The sequence below is a fragment of the Salvia hispanica genome, chromosome 2 (assembly GCF_029641045.1).
Source record: "Salvia hispanica isolate PSC_SH4W2 chromosome 2, Shi_PSC_v1, whole genome shotgun sequence".
In the NCBI taxonomy this organism is placed as follows: Eukaryota; Viridiplantae; Streptophyta; class Magnoliopsida; order Lamiales; family Lamiaceae; genus Salvia; species Salvia hispanica.
In genome coordinates this window covers 38,684,405-38,703,043 of record NC_142693.1, presented here as the reverse complement: position 1 = coordinate 38,703,043, position 18,639 = coordinate 38,684,405, and the positions used below count along the sequence as shown (strand labels likewise).

Below are 18,639 nucleotides of genomic sequence, written 5' to 3'. Positions count from 1 at the left end.
AAATTGAATTACTCTCGTAAGTAGAATTAGTACCGCACACAACCCAACAATGATTATATCATAACACATCCTATATGATAAAGTAGTGTGTTTTCATACATAATACATTGTATTTAATGTTTATTAAAATTTGTGTCACAATCTAGAATACACTGCACTATCTTATGAAATGTTTGCATAGCAATGTTTCGACATATTTTCCAAAAATAACTTGACTTCTGCGGTCAAAATTACAGCTCTTACAACACTAACTTCAAGAAGCAAATTATTTGATAAAACGTACTCTAAATTCTCTGTCATGCATTTGGCTTTTCATATTTGAATATGAATTAATTTCCTGCTAATAACGAATGTGACACCAGCATGCCTAACAGCAATCTCTTTCTCTTACTATCCTTTTTTTACTTTTCTTGTTTGTTTTGCCTTCTTTCTTTACTGTTCATTAATGGGCATACTGGCACCATATCTCATCTTTTTGACTTTCTGGAGATGCGGTGCGTTATCTCTCTCTTTCTCTCCAACATAACAAAATTACCCATCACTATCACTAGTTTATAAGTTATGGCAGCCTCCCACATAATTCCAGAGAAGGGGGGTTATTGCAATTTGCAATGATGCATGTATATTAATGGCAAGTCTTAATTTCAAACCAAAAAACAATTAATTGCTGAAATGCAATGATCACTATCACAAGTTTATTAGGTATGACACCCTCCCATTCTTCCCCTTTCATAATTGCATACGTCGCCTTTAATTTTGACTAAGTATAACAATGTTGCCTTCGAATTTTAATAGTATTAAATTGTTCTTATCTTAAAATGATATACTTAACGTTCTCATATACTGATAATGCTAAATAATTACAGTGAGACGACTAATTGTATTAGCTACTACCATTTCAGTAGGAACGCCATTATATACAGTACATGTTAGAATGAAATAAACAACGTGTTTCTTGCATCAAATTATAATAAAATATGGAATCCTAATTTACATATACTACTAGAAACAACATAAAGACACCAAACACATTTGTCTTATTCTAAAGAGAGCCTTCTTTCTTTGATTTTCTAGTGCGTTTCCACGGTATAGCTTGCTTCAAACCCTCATACATAGTAGCCTGCACATGTATAATAAATGTAAGTATCCAAGTTAATCAAAATGAAATTCAAATTGAACCTAAATTACAATCTCACTTTTCGCAAAGGGGACATATTTTTTCTACCCTTTTCTTAGACATTGACAAAACAACACATGAAAGCTGTGGGCAGTACTGTTGTACCCACTCCTCTATTGATTTTTGACAAATATATTTATGGCATCTTTCGTGGAACAAGAAGGTTAGATGATTATTTATAGTGATGGCCCCCTAGCTAATTTAATTTCCCATTTGCCCTAATTACTAAGGTTTCATATTAGCCACACAAACTGCTACTCTTTTCCCTAATATTTATGGCAACAATGACGAGTTAGGGCGGTTTGTCCATACGTATGGACTTGTATTTTTCAGAGACCAAAATAAGATGCGTATTGCATTAGAAAAAGTTCAATAACATTAACTGTCTACCTAAATAAATATAGACCATTAGTACTACTACTACACTTTTAGTAGCTGCAGCTTGGATTGATCATATTTGGAACAACTATTGTTCTTTTTTTTGACTTGATAGAAAGAGAGCCTTGATGTTTACACTAAAATTCTTCACAACAAAGTTAACAAAAACACAAATTGATAATATAATTGCAACTACATGTCCTAATTAATCCAAAAAGATATATTTGTAGGGATCATATTATATGATAATGTGATTAATTTCAGAGTATTGAAATAAAAATAAAATTACCAAGAGAGGAGTAGGCGAAGACCGAGAGAAACTTGCAATCTTCTTCCCCTCCACATGACTTTCAAAACCAGCAAACGAAGATGGTGAAAACCCCAAACTACCCTCATCAGCTTCCTTTCCACCACTTCTCACTCTCAAACTCCTACCAAACAAGCTGGTCATTTTCAGCCTTCTTCCACTGCTCTTCTTCCCGACCGTCACGTAGCTCTGAGGGCTGCTGCCGCCGCTGCTGCTGTCGAAGGAAATCTGCTTCTCCCTAAACAGCCTGAACGAAGAGAATTTGGGGCGGCCCAGATTATCAGGCCCATCAAGGACGGTGGTGGGGGAGGGCATTTTGGTAATTCTGCAGGGCGGAAGCTCTAGGCATCTTCTGGCGGCGGGTTCGGGTCGGAGGATGATGTCGGTGCAGGGCCTGGGCTTACCCGGCTGCTCCTCCCATTTGAAGGGCACCGAGGCGAGGGCGTGGAGCGGCGGCGTGGCTGCACCCGAGGGATGCTCCGGCGAGAGCGCGGCGGGGAGTTTGTATGTGGGCTCCACTTGGTACAACATGGTGTTTTGGTTTTGGATTTTGGTGATGGAGCACTACTTGGTTTAATGCGGTGTGTTTTATAGTTAAAAGTGTTTATGATGTAGATACACTAGTATTTATGTTTAGGCAAGAGGGAGGTGTGGTTGAATCATGCAATTCTTTATTATTTTATTTTCAATTATTTTATCAACAGAATAAATACAGCCACAGGTGGGAGAACTCTGTTGCATGTCTTTGACTTTATGCTCCAAGATATGTTACAGAACATAGGCTACCTAAATCATTAGCTCATCAATTTCTATATGCTGTTTTTAAAATTGCAGGATGGAAATTTCATAGTAAAAATATGGAAACTCTTTTTTTGACCAAAAGGAAGTAATTGTTTGAGCAAATAAATTGTCTCATAAATTCTTAATTAACTATATTTTTCATCGTTTGAACAAAACATGATCATTTACAAAAATAAATTTTGAAATATTTCAATAAATTTTACAGTAGATTACCGGACCATGAGGGCAATGAAAAATACAGGCCCATAATATGGGTCGGCCCTGTGTGATCTAAAAAATAAGCCTTTCGTGAAACAATGCTTATTTTTACATGTAGATCATATAGTCGAAATAAAAGAATTTGACCCTACCGGCCTGAAATGAGAAATCAACTGAGTCGAAATAAAAGAATGCCAATATGTTGCATTTCTAATCAACTCTTCACTTACGTTTCACTTTTTGTGGAGGAAACTTTTACAGCCGTTATTTAAGGAACACAGTACGTAAATCTCATTTGTGTAGTATACTAACTCGCAATTCATACATAGATAAAATATATAAAAATCAAATTTGAGTTGCATATTTAGGTAAATCTCATTTATAAACAATGTTGAATGTTGGGTATAGCTATGCCAATAAACACACGAAGGATGTTGATGCAAATAGAGGGGATAGGATATTATGGCTATTGATGTGTATCATATTCACTGTAGATAACACACTGAAAGATCAAGTAGCTAGATAGAAAAGTTCAGAGAAACATTCCAGCCTGTGGATCAAGATCAATTGATTGAACCACATAAATTCTCTGCGCTGCATTACGTTTTATTACTCAATTCCTTAAATAAAATAGCTCGCAATTCATATTACTATTTTAAATTACATAAATATACATAGGGACAAATCAAATGCGACAGATTTGATGAAAATAAATCATAAAACACTACAAAAAAAGGCGCTGGTTGCTACCAAATATTTGCTAGCACCAGGTTGTGCTCGCAAATTTCAAAATATTTTCTAGCACATTTGCGAGCATAAATGGTAAACACAACCATTTTTCGAAATATTGAACATTGTGAGCACTTAATGCTAGCAAATTTACCAACTAAGTCAAATTCCTTCAATTTGCGAGCACTCGTATGTGCTAGCAAAAGTTTTTTCATGTAAAAAGGAAATATAATCATTTTCCACCGACTGTTTTGCGAGTGGGAGTAAAAGTGCTAGCAAATTTGCGAGCACAAGTAAAAGTGCTAGCAAAATTGTGAGCACTGAATGCTAGAAAATTTGTGAGCACGTATTTGCTAGCAAAATTTTTTCATGTAAAAAGGAAATATAATCATTTTCCACCAGTTGTACGGGTGGGAGTAAAAGTGCTAGCAAATGTGCTAGCTAACTTGCGAGCACAAGTATAGGTGCTAGCAAAATCTTTTAATCTTATCCAGACCCAGATCCGCTTTCTTTTCTCATTCTTCTCCATTTCCAAATTTCTATTCTTCCATTTTCTTGCATGCCATTTGGAGGTGTTTTTGTTGCCCATGGTCAGCCCAACTTCACATTTTCCAATTATTTAAAGGTATGATTTTATTTATTAGCTATTCTTCCAAATTCTCATTTTCCCACATTTCAAAATTTTTGAACTTCCACTTTTCTTGCCTAGGATTTCTGCGATTTGGAGGTATTTTAGCTGCCCATGGTCAGCTCAGCTTGACATTTTTTCCGGTGAATTTAAAGGTACAACTTTTATTTGTTAACTATTCTTCAAAATTTATGGCTAATTAATTCTAAATATTTTTATACTTGATTTGATTTATATTATTATACTTGTGTGATAGATAGTGAAATGAATAGAATTCCGGGAAGAGAATGGATGTATGAGAGAAAATTTCCCAATGGAGATCTGAATCTGGAATTTATTGATGGATTAGATAAGTTTATAAGTTTTGTTGTGCAACATCCCTCGAGAATGGATGGTTTGAAAATTAGATGTCCATGCTTACGCTGTAATAACAAAAAATATTATCTTCCGGACATGGTGAAGGAGCATCTTGTGAAAAAGGGATTTACTCGAAACTACTATGATTGGAGATTTCATTGTGATGTTGAAGCGCCGTCTTATAATGTTGAAGCGTCGTCTTATGATGTTGAAGCGTCCTCCAGCTCAGGACAGATAGAATCCATGCATTGTGATCCTCCTTTGAATTCTTACCAACATATGGTGCACAATGCATGGGGACAATCAAGTGCTTCTGAGCATTGGCAACATGTTCCACCTACATACATGCCAGAGCCCCCCATAAATGAGTCGCTACATTTCTACAATTTGTTGGAAGCGTCTAAGTCTGATTTGTGGGCAGGATGTGATTATTCTGAATTGTCAACAAATGCTCGAATAATGACTATGAAGGTCGAACATCGAATGTCTCAGCGAACTGTTGACGAATTGTGTCAGTTTATGGAGGAGCGTCTGCCAAAACCAAATCGTATGCCTAACAGTTTCTACAAGTGCAAGAAACAAATGCAGACTTTAGATATGCCTCATCTGAAGATACATTGTTGCATGAAAGGGTGTATGATCTATTGGGGAGAAGATGAGAATAGGACCGAATGCAAAGTTTGTGGTCAGGCTAGATTTAAGGACAATGGTAGCAGTCCATTCAAGGAGATGTATTATTTTCCTCTGGGCCCAAGATTAAGACGATTGTATGCGTCTGAAGTTACAGCTCAATCCATGCGATGGCACGCAGAGCACGCCCAGACTCCAGGAGAGATGCGTCATCCGGCAGATTCTTTAGCCTGGAAAACTTTTGACAAGACACATCCATGATTTGCTTCTGAATCAAGAAGTGTCAGGTTGGCACTTAGCACAGATGGATTTCAGTCATTCGGGCAAAGTGGTTCACAATACTCAGTATGGCCAGTAATTTTGACCCCATACAATTTGCCATCGTGGATATGCATGAAAAATCCATACATGTTCCTCACTGTGATAGTGCCAGGTCCGAAGAATCCTAAACAGAATATTGATGTGTTTCTACAACCCCTGATCGCAGAGCTCAACGATTTGTGGACTGAAGGAATTTCAGCATATTATATATCAAGAAAACAAAATTTTCAGCTATGCGCAGCGTTGATGTGGACTATCAGTGACTTCCCTGCATATTCAATGTTGTCGGGGTGGAGCACATCTGGACACCGTGCGTGTCCATATTGTATGGAGGATTCACAAGCTTTCTCCTTGAAGCATGGACGAAAAACCAGTTGGTTTGATTGTCGCAGGAGGTTTCTCAATAGAAATCATCGGTTTCGTAGACACAAAAATAATTTTATAAAGAACAGAACCGAACATTCTGGTCCTCCTTCGATTTTAAGCGGAGAAGAGATACTTGATAACTTGGAACAATTTGAATTCAAGAGAGTGTTTGATGAAGGTGCAGAAACAACAAATTCTGAGTTGAGCAAGATTTTTGGATGGAATAAACGTAGCATATTTTGGTATCTTCCATATTGGAAGACAAATGTGATTCGTCATAATCTGGATGTCATGCACATAGAAAAAAAATATTTTTGACAATATCTTCAATACCATCATGAATGTGGAAGGCAAAACGAAAGATAATCCTAATGCAAGAAGAGATTTGGAAGAGCTTGGGATACGACCTGAACTTTGGCCATATGACGGGAAATATCATAAGGCAAATTTCACACTTGACAAAGAAAGCATGAAATTATTGCTCAAGTGGCTCAACATTTTGAAATTCCCGGATGGCTATGTTTCTAACCTGTCAAGATGCATTGATATGAAGAAACACAAGTTGTATGGTATGAAAAGCCATGATTGTCATGTGTTTATGCAAAGATTGCTACCGATTGGACTTCGTGAGTTACTTCCACACGCTGTATGGGAACCTCTGACAGAGTTGAGCAATTTCTTTAGAGATCTCACTGCTACAGTGATACGAGATGTTGATATGGCAAAGTACAGTGAGTCGATTGTAGTTACCTTATGCAAGCTTGAGATGATATTTCCCCCGTCTTTTTTTGACTCCATGGAGGCATTGGTCGCAGGACCGGTGCATTTCCGATGGATGTATCCGTTTGAACGGTACATGCGCAGGTTGAAGTTGAATGTAAAGAATAAGGCTGTTGTGGAAACATCAATATGCAATGCATATTTGGCTGAGGAATCATCTCATTTTTGTACTCATTACTTCGAGTCACATGTTCGTTGCCGAGGTAGAGATGTTCCTCGTAACGACGATGGAGGAGGATCTACTCACCCTAAAGATATGCTTCAAATCTTCACATATGATACCAGATGTGTTGGAAAGGGACGGACACGATTCTTGTCAGAAGTCGAGTACAAAGCTGCACATACTTACATATTGCTTAATACTCAGGAAGCAAAGGAGTTTGAGCTGTAAGTTTGATTTCCTTAATTATGAATTATTGAACTACCTATACGCTACTTAGTTAAGGATTTTTGAATATAACATCATGTTCGTTGAGCAATTGCGAGAGTGCTTTCCGGGAATAACACTGCCCCAGATAGATCAAGAATTAGAAAGTCATTATGCGTCATGGTTTAATGAATATGTAAGTATTCTATATATTTTTGTTTTGTACATTTTAAATTGTCACAAAGATGAAGCAATTTTTTATACTTATTGTTTGGTATACATGGCCAAAATAACTTGCCTCACGATAGTCATATGTACTATCTGTCACAAGGACCATTGATCCGGGTCACGAGTTATAATGCTTGTATTGTCAATGGATATAAATTCCACACAGACTCTTATGGAAAGAGTAAATCCACAGTCAACAGTGGGGTGTGCATTAGAGGGTCAAATTACAACTATGACGAGGATGACTTCTATGGTATTTTAAAAGAAGTTGTGGAGGTGGAATATCGTGCAAGACCAATAAAGAAAGTTGTCTTGTTTAACTGTGTATGGTATAATCCGGCTCCACCTCCACACGGTGGTACAATTGTTCATCCAAAGTACAAAATTACAGAAGTGAATATTCTGAAGGAGTACCCGAAATATGATCCCTTTGTCTTAGCCAAACAAGCATCTCAAGTTTATTATGTACCTTTTCCGAGTAAGAAAAAAGACAAAGCGAACTGGCGATTAGTGTTCAAGGTTCGAGCAAAGAAATTTGATTCTAGTTACACCACCATGAAAGAGACGGAAAAAGATACGGCTTTCCAAGAAGACGAAGTGGAAGTTCACAAAATTTCTGATGATGTGCAATTCATAGACCTTCCACATCATGACCCTAGTGGCGCAATGATTCCAATTCTAAGAGAGGTTGTAGATGAAGAAGAAGAAGAAGAAGAAGAAGAAGAAGATGATGATGATGATGATTATGATGATGAAGAAGAGGAAGAGTGACTATTCCAATTTTATGAATAATTTAGGTAATATTTATTGCTTTATTATATTTAACCTGCCATTTTTATTTAGGGATATGACAATGTCTCTATGATCTCATTTTAATTAATATTCGGATATGACAATTTCTATGATCTCATTTTAATTAATATTCTTTGAATATTAATACGAAAATGTTTTGATTCAAACAATTTTGGGAATACTAGAAAAAGAAAACAATGAATATTAATTTGTCTAACTTATTTACATTTTGTGTTTGTAGAGACCTAAAATCTCCGCCATTCTTCTCCCCTAATTCTCATTTCTGCCCTCTCCCCTCTCCGCCGCCCACCACAGCCACCGACCGATTCGCCACCTACCGATTTTAGTGATCATTTACAAACTGCTGGAACAAACCGATTGAGGAGCAAACTGCTGGAACAACAGATTTCAGTGATTAGCCATCGATTGAGGAACTACAGATATTTTTGTTCTATTTGCTTCGCCACCAGCCTCTTCCTCTCAGATTGAGGTTCTAATCTCCATTATTTATCTGTAAATTCAGTTTTCTTACAATTTTTTTGTTTCCTGCTAATGCATGTTTGTTCCAATTCATAGATTGAGGAACCGATTTCAGTGATCAGCCTCTTCCTCTCAAATTGAGGAACAAACTGCTGGAACAACAGATTTCAGTGATCAGCCACCGATTGAGGAACTACAGATATTTTTGTTCTATATGCTTTGCCACCAGCCTCTTCCTCTCAAATTGAGGTTCTAATCTCCCTTATTTATCTATAAATTCAATTTGCTTACAATTTTTTTGTTTCCTGCTAATGCATGTTTGTTCCAATTCATAGAAATTCATATTTGATCGATTAATTTACTTTTGCAATTTAGAATGTTTGATGATTTGTTTTCTAATAGATTTAGGTCTTTTGAATGTGATAGATTTATTTCTTTTGAATGTGATAGATTTGTGTTCTGATAGATTTAGGTTTATTGAATGTGATAGATTTATTTCTTTTGAATGTGATAGATTTGTGTTCTGGAATCCTTGTGCTTGTCTGTTTGATTCGTCATTCTGTTTCAAGAACTACTGGATATACTATATGATGTAGTGTGTATGTATGAACAGGAGCCAAATCCTCAGTAACTAGGCTACAACCGTGACATTTTGAGTCTGAACTTGAGCTTTTAGGGCTGAAGAAGACTCCCTGGTAGCATTGAATTGCTTAACGTATCGAATTGTTTTATCTATAAAGATGGCTCCCATACTTATGTTCTTTGCATATGCTTGAGTAGAACTTTTCAACAATCTATTACTATAAAGAATTGCACATATTAGTATGGTCGAAATGATTGTATCTGCTTAGGGTTCATGACTTTCACATAGGGCGACTCAATTGGTCCTGACCCTTTTTTTTTAAATATGCAGTAATGTAATATTTTTCTTCTAATATAAATATATGAAGTGTATCATAATTTTTAATATAATTATGTGATATTATGGCCATAGATCTTAGGTAAATTAATAATCTGTCTTACATACTTACGTACACTAACCTTTTGATTTTCTTTTCTGATTTCTGAATTGATAGTGAATCATCCGAACATTATATTCTTCTATGAGCACTTCAATTTTTCATTCAACTTTCAAAAGTCTGTGATGACTCAGAATATATTTCATATGAAATTCTATGGATATGAGTGCCACATTGCTGCTTGAGTAGGCATTAAGTCTAAAAGGCAAAAAATCCCAATCAAAATGTTATTATGCCACTTGCTCCTGATTATACAGAGATAACTAGCAGTTTTCTTGATAGAGGAAAAAGTGTAAAAGTGATGCAATTACCTTTGGCCCTTTGCATATCCTTATGGCATTATAGGGTCAATATTTGATAGCTCGATGTACACATATTATCATTTTTCAATGGAGAGCCTTGAGATAGTATAACTAAAGTTAACTCATCCATTGCATTTACTTGGCAGCACATATTCTGAGTTTAGTTTGTCTGCCAAAGAAGATAGCCCATAGCCTGCACTGGAGCAGTTCTTATATCTGCACCCTCAGCACGGTTGCATCATCGGCTCCCTCTCCAGTTTCAAAGACAAATACAGGTAACCAACCTATTATAATCCTTGAAACCTCTGTTAAGAATACTGCAGCAGCAGCCCCGGTATTACTTGAACAACTTAAACCGAATGAAACTGCATGCTTAGATAATAGAGCACCTGCTGGAGCTTGTGAATGGTGTGTATTCCCTGTATTATAACTGCCAAATTACTCATTAGTAAATACTTTTTCCATAGAAGCTATATTTTGATCCCTGATTTTCCCCACTCATTTTACTTTTTTCAAATCCCATTATTTATCATGAGTGCACCTACAATATGGAAACTGCTGCAGATTGGCCATATTTGCATGATGTTAGAACATTATGTTGAGAAAATATTTTTCATCTCATTGCAAGAAGACCTTCCTCAGTGTGGGAGAAGCAATAAAGTCAATATGAGAGATGGGAAAGTAGTTAATACCAAAATTGGAATATGTGGATCTAAAAATTTTGATTGGTATGATTTATTAGATGATTGATATTCTATCTTGGTTTTAGAGAAACATACTCTCATGATACAGATTACTTTTTGCCTTGATGGTAACCTGATCAACTTGATCAAACTTACTTGTTGCTTGTAATTGAAATGTGGGTTCAGATTTTTCTATCTTGTAGGCGTGTTGGTGGTGAAAATGCCCCGTGGAGGATTTACAGGACGCAGAGCCTCAGCCCCCATTGGCCCTCCAGCTCGGGTAGGGAACACGGCTCGGCTACCTGAAACGTTGGGTCTTTTCGATGTTGAGCTACAGGACGCAGGGCCTCAAACCCCATTGAATTTATTCGATGATGATGAGGAAGGAAATGATGTCGAAGGGGAAGAAGGGGAGAGATATAATACAATGAGGGATCGTGCTTCACCTACACATGATCAAGAGGGTCGTGTATACATACAGCTCAGGGATGGAGAGTAAGCGGTTAGCTAATTTTATACATTTTTTATAATTTTTTGAAGTTACTAAACCTGTAGTGATTTGCAGTTTGATCCCTTCGAGAGTTGTGGCAAACGTATTACACGATTGTTTTCAGAATGTAGTACTCCCACATGCGTTCTATCAAAGTAAACTTACTGACGAAGACATTAAAACATATTGGCTGGAATTTCAGGTAATTGTATAAACCATTAGCATAAAGAATGGTCAAGGTTTTACTTATATTCTGATGTATCCTAGGATTTCTTGATGTAACTGTATCCTAGAATGGTCAAGGTTCTAACTTTTTTCTTTCCTTTTTTATATTATTTTACAGAACCATGCTAACACCGAGCAATATAATCAAGATCTCGTCAAAGTTGCTTTTGGTAAAAGATGCAGGGGCAAATACGGTGATCATATAAACAAATTGAAAGATAAGAAAAAAAAACCACCTTATTTCACTGAAGTTTTATGGGAGGCTTACTCTAATGCATGGAAGGATCCTAAGCATGTCAAGGTTGCCAAGAAATGCTCAGAAAACCGCAAACAAGGATATGAAAAGGTCCCGCCAACACATGCTAATGGATCTGTTTCATTTGAAGTGACTGTAGAAAGAATGGTAAATTTTGCATTTTCTGATTTAACTTGTTTACAGTTTGTAATTATTGTTAACTTTTTAAATATTCTTTACAGACCAAAGAGAACAACGGGATATATCCTGGATTTATAGAAGCCTATAAAAGAACTCACACGCTAAAAGGCAAAGATTCAGAAGAAGGAGTGTTGTGTTCGCAGCGCGCCATTGAAACAATGGTAATTTCATATTCATATTAATTTGCATACTAATTATTTGTCTACAACTTAAATGAAGAAAATGGAAACTGCCTTGCATCTATGGTATATGCTTCTATGGTTGATTCTATGCAATTTTTGGAAAACCAAGGCAGTTGTGAAGGGGGTTTACCATCTGTTGAAATCGTATTTGCTCAATCAACTTTGGTATTGGTTGTGATTCTTGACATATGCGAATCCTGCACATACTTGATTTGTTGATGATTTTGCATTTTGTTGTACCATTGCATCTACTCGTGAGATTGTAAGAGGCTGTCCCAAAATTTATAATATATTAACTAATTTGAGAACAAGAATATGCCTTTGGAAATATTCAGCTAGAATATTTGCACTTGTAGGATTGTTGGTAAGTTTATGATGCTATAGTCTAATGCTACTGCTTGGAATATGTTGAAGTTTATATTATCACGCTAGAGATTATATTTAGAAGATCTCAGCCCCATTGGCTTTCTAGTTTCATTGGATTTCTAGTTTTCACCCCTTTTTTTTTTTATTGTCATTTCACTCTTACTTATGGAATGAAGATATACTATATTTTTTTTGGTTGTTTTAGTTTTAGTTGACTACCCTTTTCTACAACTTAGAAGCTTTCTTTCCCAGCAAAGCAAAGGAATAAAATTAGTAGCACACTCTATCCTATTAGTACTATATATAGGTGGTCATCAACCTACACAGTAAGCTTGTTGGTTTTGCACACAAATTTAATGGCTTTGATGAACTTTTGATGGCTGCCCTTTTCTGCAAGTTTGAAGCATTTCTTCCCCAGAAAAACAGAGGATCTTCTCTCTTTCATCTTATTTCATCTTCTTGTTCCTCTACTTTGTAAGTTTGGTGAATTCATCTAACTCTATTTTCAGCACTGTTTTGTTGTGATTTGTGATCTTGAGATATCCTATTATTGTAGGAAGTCTTATTCTAGTTCAGATTTTGTTTTATTCTTAGTTTGTATTATTATTATTATTATTGGTAGTGAATTAGTACATGATTTTGTTGGCAGTGTTGGACTTTGATACTATAAATTGCTACTGCATTTTACAAGAAAGTTACAACTATCATAAACATTTAGATTGACCGTCTAAATTGATTTGTTTGCTAATTTAGAATACTTACTACTATGTCTTTGCTTTTTTAAAGGAGAAAGTTAGTGCAATGGCAGCTGAATTACGGGCCAATGAGATAGAAGTTCCAGATTTAGATGTCATTTACTTTAAGCTGTTTGGGAAGCTAAACAAGAGAAAACAAATTTCTGGAGCCGGACAAGCAACAGGAATCTATTTCCCTAATGCTGGCAATTCGTCCACTGGTGGCTCAGTTGGAGTTAGCGCGGAAGAGGTCCAGCGACAGGTACAAGCAATGCGAGAGCAAGTCACTATCGAGGTGCGCGAGGACTTTGAGAAAAAATATGTGGCGAAAGATGCTGAGAGAGAAAGGGAAAATGCAGCGAAACATGCCGAGTTAGTGAGACAAAATGAGGAGATGCGCTCGGATTTTGAGAGAAAGAATGAGATGGTGTTACAACAAATGATGAACCTTAGTGAACAAGTTAAGCAAATGAGAAGTGAAAAATAGGTTTAGTCTTATAAATTAAAGTGTAAGACACTATTATTTATTTTACGAAACTTATGAGTTTTTGTTATTTTTCATTTCATTTTATTATGTTTTATTTTATATTATCCAGGAAATAATTTGTAAAAAAAATAATATTAGTATTTATAATAAAATACTGATTGCTAGCACAAAAAGTGCTAGCAAATGAGTCAAAATTCCAAGCGCAGACCCACAAATTTGCTAGCACATTGATGGTCCACAAATTTTCTAGCACAATGGAGGTACTCACAACTTTGCTAGCACAATGGAGGCACTCACAACTTTTCTAGCACAATGGAGTCACTCGCAAATTTGCGAGCACAATGTAGTAAGGGCGGACTTCGCCTTATTTCTAGCACAATGGTGCTCGCAAACGAACATGTGCTTGCAAAAGTCGTCACAAATTTGCGACGAGCGGTATATCTAGCACACGAGGTGCTCGAAAAGTGCTAGCAAAATGAGATGTTGCTAGCACAATTGTAAGCTGTTTGCGAGCACAATGGTGCTAGCAAATGAGCGCATTTTTTGTAGTGAAAGTTGAACTCGAAATATTTCAATATAAGAATAATTGATCCAACACGAGGTGCGAGGTCGTAGGGTGCCGTTATATTATTTATATTGAATTCGCTAAATACGCCTTGTTAAAATAAAGGGGTTCTCATACTATCCATACAAAATGTTTCACCTATGTTATATAGTATAAAATGTTTGAAATTTGCATAAATAATACGAGAAGTTTCATATACATTTCAATTTAATACATTTTGTCACATGTGTTTGAACGCTGGTAACTCTTTAATTACCTACATGGCGTACAAATCATGAAACAATGATGAAATTTTTTGTACCAATATAAGACAATGATAAAACTTTTTGTATATCAACATGAAACAATCATAAAACATTTTGTATTCTATAGTCTACACAAAATAAAACTAAAATTAAATACGAATAAAACTTTTTATATGATTTATATACATTTTAAACATTTTTACTAATATGAAGCGCAGATAAAACATTTTGTATAAGTTGTATAGTTATCTCTAAAATAAAACATCGATTACCTTTCTTGTTACTCCTATAATTTATGTTCCATGTAAAGCTTTTTGTGTTAGTTGGTGTGGTCATGTGTGCCATATACCCCAATATATATTGAATTCGCTAAATATGCAATGATAATATAAAACATTGATTGTATTTTTGGTCATAATTTAGGTTCCATGTGCAGCTTTTTATAAAACTTGGTATGATCATGTGTGTCATATTTCCCAATTCTTATCTTCTGTCGATCAATTAATATATGAGTAGAAAAAGATACAAATTACTTCTTGAAAAAGATACTACTTTTGCGTCATTACTACTTCTCTCTTCAAATAGATCTTTATATCCTAGATTTTATACATTTCATAAATTTTGATGTGTGACAACAATATATCATACAAACTTTTATTTATGTGAACGAAAAAGGGTCGATTCATATTTCATTTTCTTTTCCAAAGATGAAAGATCGAATTACATTTCCTACTTTACAGGGTTTCTTATTTGATCTCTTTTCTATATGTATAACTATCAATGGTAATGTTCAAATTGGAAAATAGGATGGTATATATAAATACATAATTCTAAATTTAAAACTAATTAACCAAAAATATATATTTAGATTGTAATTAAGAGTATTGTTTTCCGTCAATCTATTGTTTCATGTGACAACAGTTCATGTACTTTTTTATGGCAATTTAACAAGGAGATGGAAACCCAATTTCATTATTTGTGGGGCGTGAGATCGACATGCTTAATTAAAAAGGAGGCGATGAATCTTGAAATCGTGATCCTACTATAGTTATGGTCTAGGTAGTTTGTCTATATCTATCAATAATATTATTGATGATGTTGATGCTTCGAATGATAATAATTAATCTCGTTTTTAGTTTCGGTAATTAGTATTATCATTTGCATAAACTTATGCATATATATAGCATGCGTCGTTATATGATTCTACAGATACACTGAATGAAAAATTACTAGACAAGAAATGAAATATGCCTTTGTCAATGTGTAAGAACAATTGTATAATGAAGTAGTACAACATTATTAAGATATATCAATATGAACTAATTTAAGATCATAGGAGTTTAGAGATCTAATAGCCTATAAATTGTCATGTGTAATTTTGTTTTTTTGTTTTTAAATATTAAAAAGTTAAGAATAACTACATAAATTAGGGATTTGGATCGCACTGTCAATATAGTGTATTACATATGCCAACACGAATACATGACAACGCCAACGGAATTTTATATTGACATTTTACATGTATTATATTGACATATTATGTAAGTTGTACTGATGTAAATCTGTTTTATGAAATATATGAAAATTTATAAAAATATTATCAAATTTTTACATCAAAACATATGAGTGCATGATCTCATTGGAATCCTTATAGAATTATCTTTAATTAGATATATGTTATGTGACAAAATAATTAAAATTAAGATAGTTATATGCATTTAAAATTTTGAGATATTTTTTAAAAGTTAGTTATAACTAATTTGTTGTCAATTGACATAGTTATTCACTATATTGATAACTAGTGTTGAATGATCTTGGTTATGGGTGGGGGTCCTCTGCTGTTAGACACATCAGAATAAAATAATCAAATAAATAATATAAAATAAATTGAATATTACATATTTTTTTAATGTTGAATTAGAGACTGCAGGGGTTGCTGTGCTAAATACCACTGCAGAGGATCCCCACCCTCTTGGCTATTGATTCGAAGATATAATGTCTATATATGAAACAATTAAATTAAACACATACTACCATTTATTTATTTAGATGAGACAATAAATACATAACAACAATGTGTAACCAAAAATATATGTTCACAAAGAATACTCCTAGAACAAAATAAAGATAATTAATTAAGTAATCCAATCATGACAATCCATAGACACAGCATCACCATAGAAGTTCAAGTCTCCAGAGTTAGAACTCCAACACCATACCTCCGGCGATGAATATTCATGATCACTCAACTCCGGCAGCTCTATCTCCGCCCAGAAATCGTCCTCGGCAGAGCCGGCTTTTTCCGCGACCATATTAGCCGCCATAGCTGCGGCGGCCTGTATATCTCTGGCGGCGGAGGAGGAGGGGCAAGGAAGAAGATGGATGCTTTCCGGGAAATTGAGCTGCGCCTTGTGGCCCTTCAAACAATAGGCGGCGACGTCGTATGCCCTCGCCGCCATTTCCGGCGCGGGGAAAGAGCCAAGCCATATTCTCGTCTTTTTTTTGGGCTCCCGAATTTCGGACACCCATTTCCCCCAGTGGCGCTTCCGCACGCCGCGGTAGACAGGGTGGCGCGTGCTGCCTTTTTCTGTCGCCGTGGCAGCGGAGGCGTTGCATGGTGAAGGTTGCTCCATTGCATAGGAGAAGGAGGCAATGGAGCATGAAGTGGTTATTTATTGCTATGGTGTTAAAAGGAGAGAGTGGCTTGTATTTGCAACTATGCCCCTCTTCCTCTCCATATTTTTCATAAAGTACCACGATTTGCATATGTGGTTCTTGATAGTCAATTTTTCACTCAAAAACAATTCATATTAGCTTTTTAGTTAAAGAGAGTAATATTTGGAAGTTGTTGATTGCTCAAGGCCTTTGAAAGGGAACGGTGGAAAATGATTTGTTCATCTTACTGTTATCTACTCCTTCCGTCCGTCAATAGATGTCCCATTTTTTCATTTTAGTCTGTTTACAAATAGGAGTCCTAATTTACTTTTACCATAAATGGTAATAAGGTCTCATCTCCCATTAACTCATTTCACTCACATTTCATTTAAAACTAACTTTTTTCCACAATTTTTTCTTAAAATCTGCGCTGCTAAAGAATGAGACTCCTAATGGCGGACGGAGGGAGTATTGTGAAACCTATTTATTGTGAAAAAAATCTCATTGTAGTGGCTTTTCTAGTTTTATTAGTACAGTATTAATTAGAATTCTATTATATCAAATTATTTTACTATAATTTTTTTTTATATTTAATTTTAACCTTTAAAGTTGCTAATAATTATTGAATCATGTATATCTTTTTAAGCCTTACTTCTCATTGTATTTTTTTTATTTCAATGATAAAAGAAAGATAACGAAAATTGTCGCAGCTGGACCGGTCAATTAATGTTGTTGTAATTTTGTGTGAGTTGTGCGAAAATTGTCGTAGCAGCCCCCCTTGCCCGGTGCCCCTACACGACGGTATGTTACATCTATTTTTCACAACAACAAAAAAAAATTAGTAGTAGAACTTTACTCTATTTTTACACTTGAGAAGAAAGAGCGATGAACTTTGAATCTAAATTTTGCTATTAACAAACAGCAATATCCATGACATGAATATCACGTTAAAAATAAACGCCATTACATTATTCTCTAGACGTAGTCATAAATAATGACGAAGTCAAGATTTTAACATTGAAGGTCCAACGAAAGAAAGAAATACCTCAAAATATATTAACATTATAATATTTCCGATTAAATGAACATGAATAAAATTTACAAATAATAATAATAGTAAGAGATCAGTTATTAATTAGTATTCCTCTCATTCCTTTAAAAAATACTTCCTCCGTCCCATAAAAATATGGCATATGACATGACACGACACGAGAATTAAGATAAAAGTGATTAAGTAAGAGAGAGGATGAAAATGTAGTTAATTGAGTATTATTAGTGTATTAACGATGGTATAAGACTATAAGTTGTATACTAAAATAACTTGATGTATATGTGTAATAAAATGATGGTATAAGTTGTATAGTAAAATAATTTGATGTATATGTGTAATAAATTGAGGTAACTTTTCATAAATGGAAATGCTCATATTTTTATAAGACGGACAAAAATCGAAAGTGAACATATATTTTTATGGGATGGAAGGAGTGTGAACTACTATTACATTTTTAATCTTGCCCTTTAAAATTATGAATTTTTATTTTACAAAATTTTTTCTCATTTGATTCATTATCCACTAATTTTACTTAATCATCTTTCATTTCTATATCTCTTATTTTACAATTATGCATAAATGAAATTTTCATAGCTAAACTGAAAAAAGAAAAAAAATAGTAGATAAAATGTTACTCCCTTCGTTTCTTCATAGTTGAAT

General features: G+C 34.9%; 3 protein-coding genes across 3 annotated transcripts; 1 reads left to right on the top strand and 2 right to left on the bottom strand.

The window, feature by feature from the left end:
* Positions 1-860: 860 nt before the first annotated feature.
* On the bottom strand, positions 861-2,489 carry LOC125205247 (uncharacterized). The gene is made up of 2 exons (XM_048104081.2): positions 1,845-2,489; positions 861-1,120 (listed from the first exon to the last, which is right to left on the bottom strand). Exons 1-2 carry the CDS (start codon positions 2,391-2,393, stop codon positions 1,043-1,045), a joined length of 627 nt encoding a protein of 208 aa, XP_047960038.2. The 5' UTR covers positions 2,394-2,489; the 3' UTR covers positions 861-1,042.
* Positions 2,490-7,351: 4,862 nt separating this feature from the next.
* LOC125194713 (uncharacterized) lies at positions 7,352-13,463 on the top strand. Its single transcript, XM_089065077.1, has 7 exons — positions 7,352-7,954; positions 10,089-10,135; positions 10,730-11,038; positions 11,109-11,235; positions 11,377-11,661; positions 11,736-11,855; positions 13,029-13,463. The coding sequence occupies exons 1-7, from the start codon at positions 7,352-7,354 to the stop codon at positions 13,461-13,463; spliced, it is 1,926 nt and encodes a 641-aa protein (XP_088921203.1).
* A 2,824-nt stretch (positions 13,464-16,287) lies between these two features.
* Positions 16,288-16,996, bottom strand: LOC125202355 (ethylene-responsive transcription factor ERF023-like). Its single transcript, XM_048100735.2, has one exon. It carries the CDS (start codon positions 16,904-16,906, stop codon positions 16,409-16,411), a length of 498 nt encoding a protein of 165 aa, XP_047956692.1. The 5' UTR covers positions 16,907-16,996; the 3' UTR covers positions 16,288-16,408.
* Positions 16,997-18,639: the final 1,643 nt, after the last annotated feature.